General features: G+C 38.9%; 1 protein-coding gene across 5 annotated transcripts in view; it reads left to right on the top strand.

The window, feature by feature from the left end:
* Positions 1–13062, top strand: part of ARHGAP10 (Rho GTPase activating protein 10) — a 143801-nt gene that overhangs the window by 33397 nt on the left and 97342 nt on the right. For all 5 annotated transcript variants that reach the window (XR_007708184.1, XM_035547947.2, XM_035547986.2 and 2 more), the window contains exons 2-3: positions 7384–7479; positions 7567–7628. Coding sequence is in view for 4 of the 5 variants with exons in the window: in XM_035547947.2 (XP_035403840.1) it covers positions 7384–7479; positions 7567–7628 (158 nt within the window). In the remaining variant the exon portion in view is untranslated. The remainder of the gene's footprint in view (positions 1–7383; positions 7480–7566; positions 7629–13062) is intronic.

Here is a 13062-nt window from a genome sequence, read left to right as displayed (position 1 = left end):
ACCCCTGAAACAATGAATTTATTGGCAGGGTTGTAGTGCTAGGGACACATCTTACCTTTTTCTGTCAGGAATTGTGACTTTGGCTGTGCTCCTGAAGAGCAGAGCTGAAAGATTTAGTCACCATCTGAGCTGGCAGAGGGGTGCGCTCTTGTGAGAGCTGCTGGAGGTGCCCTAGGAGAGTGAACATCTGAGCATGCTGTTGTGCCTAACACCTTTGACACAAAAGAGGAAAATGTACTTGGCAGGGTGGAGTAGGACTGGCTTTCTGAATTCAAAGATCCAGATTTAAAAAAAAAAAAAAAAAATAACCAGAGCCCGGGAAGGTGTGGTGCAGTGGAGTGACATGGAGAGATGATTTGGCAGTTTGTCCCTACTCACACAAGATGCTACTTTGTGATATTGCGCATATGGCAATTAACAAATTAATTGTTTGTTTCTTGATGTGGGGGAATCTGGAGGTTGTACCCTTGTACTTGTGAGGGTAGAAAGGAGAGAAGTTTTCACTGTTGAAGAACTCAAGAAGGTAGATAGATAGTGTCTTACGGTATTATGCTGTATAGTTGCTTTAGGAGAAAACAATGATTTGAGATTATGCAGTCTAAAACATCTTGTATGCCTGTAATAATAGGAATATACTAAATCTGAAAGCTTTGTTAACAAGTCTGTTTTAATTAATGTGGAGAGTAATGATGCTTAGAATATAGGGTTGTGGACCTGAAAGAAGGAAAATCATAAAATAGTAACCTAATAAATTGAAATCCTGCAAAAAACTGGGTGGTTCTCTGTCTTATGAAGTGGGGAGAAGGCTATAATGGGTCTGTCATGCTGTTCAGTTGTGGTTAGTTCAGATACGAGAAGTTATGTTCAGTTAGTGAAACCATCTGCCTAAATAGCCCGTGTTTACTTGTAGCATAATTATGCCACAAATAATTATCCCAACATGGACAAAAACCACTAGTAGAGAATGTCAAGTACCATGGAACAAACACTGAAGGCCAGTCGGTTCCTAACAAAGGCATTGTTGTAAGGAATATTTATTTTCCCAGCATTCAGTTTTCTCTATTTCTTTTACTTTGGACAATAAAAACATGCTTTTCTTTTTTGGCTTCTGTCCTTTCTTGTTGCCATTAGCTGGGAGAGTCATGAAATAATTTGGATTTTTAGTGTAACAGAAGAGCGACATCAATTGCTATCTGTGATGAATTGAAAAGAAGAATTCCATTAGAGATTAAGATGCCTGAAGTTGTTGTTCATGTATATTTACATGTAAATTACCTTAAGGTTGATTGGTTTTTATTTTAATCTTGCAGTTTCCTTTTGTCAGTTTGCTGAAATACAAACTTTATGGAAAGTTTATTTTTTTTGAAACAAGAACTCTTTAGTGTTAAGATTGGTAAGACTTTTTCTAAAATGTTGCTGCTTTTTGTTACCTCTTCCTCTCTTAGTTACATTTTGAAAAATTAAACTCCCTAAACTCCCCCTTGTGTGTGTATGTGTGCTTTTAAACTTGATGTAGAGTAACTTCGTTCTGACACCACATTTGAGGGTGTTTGGTAAATAATAAATATGTCATAATGTTGGTGTAATCACTCTTTGCATTTGTTGGAGACTGTTCGGAAACTATTTGATTTTTGTCTTGTAAACCTGTTAAATTACCTTGCTGTTCACAGTAGACAGCATTGGTTTTTTAATCCTCTGTAGCTTTTTTTAATGTAGTAGATGTTGCTGGTAGAATTGCACAGAGAAGTCAGAGGAGGTTGCAACAGGGGAACAGGAGATGAAAGATGGTGACATTGGTGTGATTCCAGCGGGACTGCCAAAGGCTGCTCATTTTAATGGGGGAAGATGTCAGTTGAAAGATGTTTTTTATTGAGCGTGGTGCTGGTAGGTTTGTCTCAGGCCTGAGCACGTAAATGCAGAGAGTGTGAAGCTATTGACTGCTGAGTGCTTGGGGGCTGTGGCTGTAAAGATGTCTTTGCTGGGCCAACAGCAGAAGAATGTTGTGTTACTAATTGCAGTAAACTGAAATGAGGAGGGGTTGTGGCTTTTATTTGTTTTAAAGGTGTGGGATGGCCCAAAAATGCCTACACTGTATTGTGCTGTGGAAAAAAAAAAAAAAGCTACTTGGCAAGTCAATAATCAGTTGATTTCTAATCGTCACACCTGAATTTGCTAGGCTTTCAGAAACTCACAGGTACTGTGACATTGCTAAACCTTGACCCCAGAAATCTTTTAGTTCTTGAACTTGATTTCCCTTCTGTCTTTTGGAGGGGAATCAATGACTTTGTGTTTTAGCTTTATCGTAATTTTCTTCCGTTTCGATGATTCTTTCAATATACTCAGATAAAAATGAATAACAAAAAGTTTATTTAGTTTCAGGGAGTTGGAACATGTTACTGCTCTTAATCTGCCACAGCTTGCATCTGCTAAGTTGATAAGTAAATCTTGTTTACCCATCTTACTAAGGTAATAACTAAATCCTGTTCATGTTCTCATTGTTGTGGATTGTATTAGATCCCTTGTTCACTGTTAAAGGGGACACAGAAGAGAAAGAGTCCCATCCATCACTGAGATGGTGTTCGGTTTGTACAAAACATCATACAAGTTCATCTGGCAGCTCTTAGACAAACTACGTCAAGTACTCTCTTCTGCTGAAGCTGCTTCATTCGCTGCTGACGTCTTTGGAGAAATCTGGCTCTTTGCTTGCCCTTGCCCATCTCAAGAGCATGTGTAGCTTGCCTGATCGCGGCCACTGTGAGGGAGATAGTCGCTGAGGACAGTCGAGAAGTTTAATCTTTAATGTTGAAGACAAGCTTGGTAGGTAAATCTAGGTATCTGCGAACCTTTTAGCTTTCAAGGAGAGTGTTAGTGAAAGAGACCAGAGCAATCTGAACCCGTGTTAAACAAAGCGGCTGTAAACCTGTCATTGCTGGAGGATTTCTGTTAGCATAAAGAAGATTTGTAGTTAGAGAGGAGGAAAGGAGATGTAATTCCAGTTCTTAAAGAATTGTAGTGATCCTGTAAAAGTGAAGCTGGAGGTAGGAATCTGTATTTTACTCTAGAAAACATTAATAAAAAGGGCTGTTGAAGATAACTTCTGCCATGCAGAAGATGTCTAGAATACCCTAGGAAATAGTATTACTGTCTCACTCTGTGCAACAGCTTTAGGCTAGACAGTTAATACAGTATTTACTTCAGAGCAAGTGGGGTGATTGGAGTCTCATGCTGTAAGTGAGGGCTGGCCAGTGCCTAGCAACTCATGTTGTCACACTGGCTTTCCTCAGCTCAGATAAGAAACAAAGATATTTTCCTCCAAACCCAAATGGAAAAAGAAGAGTGTGGGGCACCGGCAGCGTGTACGGTGCAGGATGTTTGGCACGGTGCTGGTGCGGGTGCCTGGTGCAAAAGCACTCCAAAGCAGAGGGAGAGAGCTGGAAGCCTGTTTGGCCCTTCTGGTGTATTTTTAAATAGTTGTATTTAAGCATGAAAAGAATGCAATAGATAAGAACAATAACAGGGAAAATTAAAAGCCCCTGTGTCCCCTTCTTTCCGTCTTTGAAAATTGATCTTTTTCTTTCTTTAGCCTTCTTCCTTCAGAGCATTCAGCGGATAGGTTTTTTTTTTTTTTTTAAAGAAGGTGAGTCTGCCACATGGATTTGCCAGGATTACGTGTTACTCAGGAAATAGTGTTAGTGTTTGGCTGATATTTAAATACTGTTTGATCTTGAATCTTGTTCTTCCCTTTAGACCATTAGCAGCAGCTTTCAACATTCAACAGCCCTTTTACCACTTGCAATACCTTTCAATTCGGTGTTACTGTGTTCAATATGGAAACTAAAAGGAATAAAATAATTACTTTCTGGGCTCCTAAGTTCTTACTGTTTTTTTTGTCCCCTCGGTAGACTAGGGTGTTATTCTGATAAACTGCATAAATGGCTGTGCTATTTGATGTATGTTTTACTCACGTACTGTGTTACTCTGTTGTATGTAGCTGGAATCCATCTGTGTTTGCATTATGTTACATAGCACATACTGGTCTTGCAACCTCTGATGCTGATGTGGAACAATACTTGGGTGTTTCTGTGAGAGTAAACTGAACAGTTTTGCTGCAGTAAAAGTCTACTAACAAGAGAGCTGAGTTTCATTTGTGAAGCTTCTAAATTAAGGCGCAATGTTCAGCATTTAAATCATAACGCGGTAGTAAGAGGGTATAGTACTTACATTGGCATTAGCATGTGGGTTTTTTGTTCTGTTTCTTCATGGTTTCATGAAAACTTGTGTGCTGTTATGTATGTACCATAGAATATGTGGAAGTGATAAGGGTAGAGGCTGGAGCAGTTTCCTGCTTTTTGCCCCACAGTAGAAGTTTGGACTACAAATGGTTTCAGGTGTCTCCTGAGCCATGGTTCATCAAATGGCAAGAAAATCCAACATGAGGTTATGTTATTCTTTTGAGTCTAGCTGTCATCCTCATCATTTTTCCTGCACTGTTGCAAAACAAATTCCATATTCTCATTCTGCCCTTTCTCAAAAGATTTCCTCTGTTTTTACTTGATGCTCAGTTTTGTTGCTTTTACTTTACCAAGAGTTAGAGCAGAGACTTCCATACCTGTGAATAGCTAGGCACCAGTGGTTCTGCCCAGCAAGGTGCTAGTTTTGAGTTAGACTAGTTTTGTGTTATTCCCTGCCCTATTTTGGCATAGGGAATGAAAACAGAATGCGGACTTAAGGGTAAGTTCAGCCAAAATGAAAGAAAATTGATGGATGATATATAAAACATCGGGTGATGGATCTTGCAGTTAACACATGCAGACTAAGCAGGATTAAATATCTCTTTATTCTGGCAACAGTTAGGGCTCTCAACCAAATGACTGAGTTGTCCTTCCCCAGTCAGGAGGTTTGCTTCTTCCCAGTTACGTCTTGCAACACATGATTGGTTTTTACTTTGCTCCAGTAACTTCTCATCTTTATCAAAAGTGCTAATTTCTTAAAATCTGTCAGAAAGTCTCTTCCTCTTTCATTGTCTTTTCTTCTTGATGTTGTTTCAACAGATAAGTAACTGTGGCTTTTCTGACACCATCAGGTCATTTTTCTGTGTCTCAGACCCCCAGCCTCCACCCACACTCAGATACTTCCCAAAGTTGTATGGAACAGTTTTTAAACATTTCATGGAGATATGTGGAAGGATTTTGCAAAAATGTAATGCATTTTCATGACTTGAACACAGGAACTCTGCAAATCTAGCTTTGCTGTGTTAACAGGTTATTTCCTCCAACCCTTCTGTAGGAATTTCCAGTCCCTTAACAGATTCGGTAGAGCTCAGTGACTTGACCCCAGGTGTTGGCTTTTCCCCTGAAAGCATCAGGGTGCAGACACAGGTTCTGTCTGCTGTCCCTGTCACCAGAGAGGTGGCCTTCGGTGGAGAGGTGGGATGCACAGCCACGTAGGACATCGTCTCGCACCACTGTGGTAAGGCTTGGCAGAGCCCGTAGCCCGCTGCAGTGTTTTGGTACCCTTGCAGTCTGGGAAGGGGGTTCTGGGGAGTGTGGTGTGTGGACATGCTGGCCCTAATGTGTACCACGCTTGACATTATTTGAATATTGTACCTGTAAAAGGGGGGAAGCAGAATAAACAATTCCATCCTGTAGCATGGAGCTAGCTCTCATATGACAGGGCTTTGGCAGGGGATTATCGGATTCAAGAAAATTAAATAGGTTTCAGAGAGTATGGGTTGCTGGACACATTTTCCTACAAATAAACTCTTTTCAGCCTTGTGTTGTGACTTGGCTCACAAATAAGCTAAACATTAGATGTTTAAGAAACTTATTTTTTTAAACTTTTAAGCCTTTCACAGCTGGCAGAACATTTTTCTTTTGCTGTCTGCTTTAGGAACAGCTTTTTAGCCCACAAGATGTTTGATTTAAAATATCAGTGTTTCCTTTTTGATGGGAATTATGTTGTTTATCCTTCTTCCTTCAAATGTGTGCAGCATCCTGCTGCTTTTGGGTTGAAAGGTGTGTGTACAGGCTTCAGGAGCAGTTGCAGAAGGGGGGCGAATACCTGGCAGTGTGACTTTGAAAGGAAGAAGCTGTTGTACCTTAGGTGAGAAAAAGATTAAGGAGAAATGGGTGAGAAGAAGGGAAGGTGGAATGACAAGGATCAGAAAGTGTTTTGTTCATTTTAGGTTGTCTTGCTGTTTGTAGAGTATTTGTGATTCAACCTTTGAAGTAATTGAATTGAGTTTACGATGCAGCGTTGTACACCAAAGTTGACTCGACCTGACAGGTGATACAACATACAATGCATTGCATGCAGGACCTGACATAGTCATTTAAAAAAAAGAAAAAAGCTTGTGTTCTTTTAGCTCCTGTTTAATATTAAAGAACAAAATGCTTAGCCAGTGTGCTAAGAGTTGTTCTTAGCCCTTTAGAACTGCATGTGATATGAAAAAAGATTATAGATTAACTAAACATTTCACATTGTCCTTAACCTTGGCTGACAACAAAAATGTGAGTAAAACCTTTACTACTGAGTAGGAGTGTACCAAGACACACATCCTTTTTTTTTTCCCCATTGAGCAATTCCTTCCCTCCAGAACCCGTGACATTTCCAAACTGCATATCAGCACAACAGAGAAGTGTGTATAATGCTTATTCACGGTGTTACAAATCTTCATAAGGGCTTTGTAGCTGATATTGTAGCTGAATATAGAAACTGATTGCTTCCTGGGGGGTATAGATTGTAGCCCTCTGACCCCCAAATTATCCAACACTAATAGAATAAAATTGGGTGGAGAAAAATGGGTTAGTAATATTAAAAAATACATAATACAAAAATAATTTCAATAATGTGTATATACCTTTTGGCATGATTTTAAGTCCATAAAATTTCTAGTTCCAGTGTAGAAATTCTTCTAAATTTGGTTTATGTATAAACATTCCACAAGCAGAGCTATCTATGTGAAGTAGGTAGGAAATCCTAATATCTGTGTTTGTGTTAGCAAATGAGTTAGCAAGTTTAGGTTAGCAGAGAATCCTTTTGCTGGCACAACTTACTCTGTGTTGTGGCTTAAACTTCTGTAGTTACAGATCTGTTTGTATGGCCTGTGGCCTAAATTATGGTATAGTGAAGCATAAGGATAGATCTGACACTGTACCCATGATCATACCTGCTCTGTAATCTGTGTCCTTGTATAAAGAAATATGTATGACAAATTCCCAGATGAGAGCAGAAAAGGCTTAGGCAATACTTGATACATCTTGTAATGTTCTTGGGCAGACTTGTTAGAGTTTCTTGTAAAAGTTGATCAGGGTAGCAGGATTTTCCAACTTTCTTAAAATGATTCTCTAACCTTTAATTTGTTCTTTCTCTTTTTTTTTCCAGACCTTTCAGCAGCCCAGAGAAAATTTGCACATTCTCTGAGAGACTTTAAATTTGAATTCATTGGCGATGCAGAGACAGATGATGAAAGATATATAGGTAGGTAAGAAGTGACTATAAATGGCTATGTTTTGCCACGAGATCTTGGTAACACGATTAAACTTTTTTTCTATTTTTGTATTACAGATGCATCACTTCATGAGTTTTCAAACTTTTTAAAAAATTTGGAAGAACAAAGAGAAATTTTGGTGAGTTTCAATAAACGTTTTAAAAGGCTGTACGTATAGCAGAGAATGAGCTGAAAGTTAAAGTTGCTTGCTGCTTTTTTAACCACCAAGCTGTTCATATCAATAGCTTAACAGCAGAGACTCATTGTGCAGCCTTTGCTCTGTAGTCTAGAATTAGAGGCAGCAGCTGCTACTTAAAGAAAGCTGTTGTGATAATTACGAATTAGCTTAAAACGGTAGTACCCCAATAAGTTGTGGCTGGGGTGAAGGCTAAAAGCACCACGGTGTTGTTTGCCTGTTACAGTAAAATAACACGATGAAAGATGCAATAGTGCAGGAGGACATGTAGAATTGGGAAGTTTGCCAGACTTGGATCCAGGAGCTCTGTGGCACCAGCTTCAAGATTTAGGTGGATTTGGAATGCAGTCTCTTGGCTGGATGCAGTAACCCTCGTCTTCATGGGCAGGCAGTCTGGTGGAGGGTTGCATATGCGAATGTTTAGTTGCTCAGTTGTGTAGATGGGAGTGCTTGTTCATGTATCTGTGATTGCTTAGGTTTTTAGTGTAATCTGGGTCGGGTTGGCTACGTGTCGACCATGGGCTAAGAGCTCTACAATGTGCCTTTGCTGTCTTAATTTCCTGACAGAAGCTTTGCCTGCAGTGTAGGAGTATGTAGACAAGCAAGAAAGCTGGTGAACAACTTTTTTGTAGACTTCTCTATCTCTGGCAGTCTGAAGTCCAATAATACTCATGTTACGGTGTTATATCCTGGTATGTTGTTCGGATATGGAACTGTATTTGGGTTGGGGCTAAGGTCTGCGTGGTTCCTTGCAAATTACTGAAGAACAGTGTCTTTACACGATACATTTTTTTCAGTATCTTGAGTTGCTTTGCCAAATTGTAGGGATTGCGCCAGTATGTAATAACACTGCTTTTGTTTCTTGTAATTCTGAAGTATAGCATTTACTCTGCTTTTTCCTGCCAGCCATTCCTGCATTTTATTTTATTGAAGTTGCATACATCTAATTAGTGAAATTCTTTGGGAAACTTCTGCAGTGAAAAACAGTTCCTAGCTTGTCATGCTGTTTTCCAGTCTGTATTCTGATGTCAGGTTTTTGAGAGGACTTGAGAGTAATGTGGCATGTTTCAATGACGGTGTCAATAGATCTTCAGCAGTGACGGATTACCAACACAGTAGGCTTTGCAGAATCCAATGTTCTCTGTATAGTAAAAACACTTCTGTTTTTCAGACTGAATGCCATAAAACAGTACTACTAATTTTTTTTTGTATGCTGCCCATGCTTACACAGAAGGTATTATCACACTGAAAGCTTATTCCTGTCATTTTCTTGATAAGAAAAGTATGAAATGCCGTATCTTTTAGAACAGTGATAGTTTGATTAAAAAAAAAAAAAAACAGCAACTAGGGAGTATGAAATATTGTGGGGCAAATATTGAATTCCAGACAGAAACGATATGCTTTGAGTTACCAGATGTGTGGCCTTTTCTGTAGTCTTGCAAATGTTTTGTACTGGCTGACTCTAAAAATGATACATCAGTGGGCATAAGTCTCTGAGAAAATGATCTTTGGTGATTGGTAAAGATCACTTTCAGCAGCTGCTGCTGCTCTTTTTTTTTCAGTGTATGTTTTAACAGTGAAATAAACTCTAGGGATACTCCCATGGAGAATATGAGGGCAAATTGAACTCAGATGTTTGGATTCATGTCAGAGATCCAAAGAGTTTCTATTAAGATGCAAATATGATAGCAGGATTATTTTCAAAAGCATCCAGTCTCTTTTATGTTAGCTGTTTACTGAGTGTTTTTTTCCCCTGATTGTTTTGAAGGTGACCAGGAGGTCACCTTCAAACTTAAGGCATTTCAGATATTGCTGTGCATTTTAACTCTTATGCATTTGAGAAGGTTAATTTTTTCTTACCCACATGGTAAATTAAATACAACTTAGAGTGTATTTTAAATGTGAAATGAGATCCTTATCACCTATACTTCTCATGGTTTTCTGAAAGTATGGTGTGTGATGAAGCTAGTGTGTGTAAAATTTTCTGTTAGTGTTTACTATAAATTCACTTGCTTATTGTCTACCAAATGTTCATTTGGTGGATATTTAATAATTTAATTCAGATGTTTGACTCCTGCACTTCATGGTTGTATGACTTCTCCCACCCCTTCCAAAGGCTGCCAGAATCATGTCCCAGCTGTCAAAGGATTTAGTAGCTTGTGAAAGGGGAGGTCGGCCTTAATCCAAGCATTCCATTGAGCTGTTACGGAGTGGCCAAGATAAAAACAAATTACGCTTTTCCATAGCACCATAGCTTAGTGACATTCCCCAAGGCAGAGAGGAAAGAGGTCATTTTGTCCCTGAGGATATTCTGGAAGTGATTCTTATGTGTTAAGGATGAGTAGAGTTCTAGAGCTTATACTCTACTCTTTTGGCAGTACAGCAGTTTCATGGAAGTGCAGGGATGAAAGGGACCTCTCCAGGTTACTAGGAAAAGGTTAGGGATGAGCAGGCACCAATGCAATGATGCTAAGATGCTCAGTCCTTCTGTCCAGTTCTCCTGCACAGCAGGGAGGGCACCAGCCCTCCCCCAGCCCCAGTTCTCCTGACTGAAGCAGGTTTGAGTCTTGTGATGTGGTGAGAAAAACAGATTTGCTGACCTCATTTAGGCTATGCTGATGAGCAGCACAGGGCTGCTAGGTAAGTACACCTGACAGCACTGATTGCATGACTGGTGTGTGATTATTCCATTTCCTCATTTGTGACCTTCCTTTTTACCACCTTTTATACTTCCCTTTCTCTGGCCCAGTCTTCTCCCAGGTGAACAACCTGCCCCCTGCCCCTAACCAGTGTTCCCTGTTGATTCTAGCATTGGTAACTGATGCCCAGATGTGATACTGCTCTTACTGTTCCCTCAGTAATCTCAGCAGTGTATGGTACTTCTGTTGCTGTGACCCTGATGTTTGCGTGCTTCCACTCCCTCAGAGGTCTGTAGTGTTCCTCTTATTCAGTTGTCTGCAGAGTTCTGCTGTCTCCCACTTAGTTCCCCTTAACCATGCTGGTTAAGTCCAGTCAGCCTTCATGGCACCGTCAGTAACTTCTGTCAGCTTCTCTCCCTGTTAGGTGCTGTGTCCAGTGATTTCTCAGGTCTCTCCAGTGGTTTTTCTCCTGTCCTGTTAGCTTACTCCTATGCTAGCACTGAGTGAGTTGGATGGATTTTGCCTGCAGCTCTTCAGAGGTGTGTTTTGTAGCATAGTCTTGTGTACCTAGATCATCATCCCTGACAAGTGCTTGTCTAAACTGTTCTTTAAAAAAAAAAATAAATTTCAGGGACAGAAACTATATTTCTAGTTTCACTCTGATGTTTAGTTGTTACTCTGTTTTTCCCCAGATATCTGTTCTGTCTCCTTTTACTGCAAATTAAGCTTATTTTTTGTCCTTTTCTACTGTATTCATGGAATAAAACTCATCACTTTTCCTTCATAGGAGAATTTTCACTGTTACCTTTCCAAAGTCTGGAAGACTGCTACCCTTTCAAAGTAGTTTAGACATCTCTCACGTCAAAATTATCTGGAGTCCTGTTTTCTGAAGCTCTGACGCTTTCTCTTGGATTTATGTCACTCCATATGTACATTAGTCTGGTGGAGTTATTTGTAAGTCACTCCACAAATTGTTACTGAAAATTGGATCATGCAGGAAACTTGATTCTAGTTTCCTATGTGATGCAAAAATCATATTTGAGATCTTGCTTGAAACATCCTCTTAGCCAAACATCTATTTCTCAATAGTTTTTCAGCGAATTTTTTTGCTCGTTCTTCTCATGGTTTATTTGTTAAGACCAGGTCACCACCTTTGCTTTTGAAATTGTGGGGTGGGTTGAAAAATTAATTGAGGAGGTTGGCTACGATGCTTATCTCAAACAGGAAATTATGTCATTCTTCACAATGTCATTCTTCACAAATTCATAGTGTTTTACCTTCTATACCATTCCAGGACTTCTGAGTATTGGAAATGGGACGTCTGATCTGTTACTGTCTCAGTTTCTGCATTCTCCTCCTTTAAAGCTGCTGCTGTTTGCTCTTCTGCCATGCTCTGGGAGCTTGCTGCCTCTCCCCTTAGTTTGATATGTTGTGCTCTTCAATTAATCTAAAGCAAAGCCTCTTCTAATTGAATGTAATTAATTCTTCATCTGTGCAATATAAGAATACATGTAATTATTATTAAGAAATCCTTACTCTCCTTAACATCCAGCTGTTGTTCTACTTTGTTAGATGGCTTGTTAGAATTAACTGAGGTATTTTTCTTCAATTATTAAGATTTGCATTTGTTCTAGAGTCAATTGCTCTTTTTTTCTTTTAACTCTTTCCAGTTGAATAATGATTTTATAGCTTTCTTTCCCTCTTTCTTCTGAAATACCTATTAAAAAAAAACAAACTTTTTTCTTCATGGTTTTCTTTGCCCCCTCCCAAATAAAACATGTTTTTGTCTCAGTCTTTCTAACTTTATCCCAAGTAATTGTGCATTTCCTTTTTACTTCATCACATTTTCACTTCCGAGGGCGTTTTTGGTACAATTATATTCACCTCATTGTGTTTCCTGTTAGTTCTCCAAGGCAATATGAATTTACTTTGATATGATCTCTTCTATTTGCTATTGTTTTGGCACACTTTTATTCCTTTCACTATCTCCTAGGAAAGATGGTAAGCTCTAATTTTTGAGCATAACCTTTTTTTACTGTTTTTCATATTAAATGGGACTTTTTCACCTTTCATAAAACTGCTTGCAGTCCTTTCCTCTTGAAAATCCTTTTGCATTTTTAATCAGTTTCACCAGTCTGTCAGAATTGAGTTCAAAATAGCTTCTTTGCAAATGCGTTGTTTAGAAAGAATTATTCCCAGAGTGTATCAGGAACATAAGTAAATGCTTCTGTATGGATTTTTAAAGAAAATATCTTGAAGTCTCTATTGTCTCCTTCCTTCTTCTTCTACCTCCAGTGACTTTAAAACAACAACAAAAAAAAAGGGCAGAGAGGTTTCCCAGCTGCGGTTTCCCAAGTTAAAAGAAGTTGTTAAGGTTCAAAGGCATACACTCAAAAGGTTAAAGGTAAATTTTAAATCATCTGTGCAAACATGTACTCACACTTATTCATGCTTAACAATACTTACCTCTTATGATTAAAGCATTTAAATACATGAGTTTATTTCACAGGTTAAGTGCTCACTTAACAAGTAGTGTTCTTTAATAGCTTACTATTACCTTTTGTTCAGTGGCTATGTATTTAGTTTACACTGATCCTGTGTTGCTGTGAAGATGGTGCTGTTAATTTTTCTGTGTTTTTCCTTGGTCCTCAGCATGTAGATGTTTAAGGGTTCATAAGTCTTAATCTGTCTTCACAGTAATCTGAAGAAATCTGTGAAGGAACAATGGTTTTACGCAC

The sequence above is a fragment of the Cygnus atratus genome, chromosome 4 (genome assembly GCF_013377495.2).
Source record: "Cygnus atratus isolate AKBS03 ecotype Queensland, Australia chromosome 4, CAtr_DNAZoo_HiC_assembly, whole genome shotgun sequence".
NCBI classification, from domain to species: Eukaryota; Metazoa; Chordata; class Aves; order Anseriformes; family Anatidae; genus Cygnus; species Cygnus atratus.
Note: the sequence above shows the minus strand (reverse complement) of the source record. Positions and strands in the feature narration are given on the sequence as shown.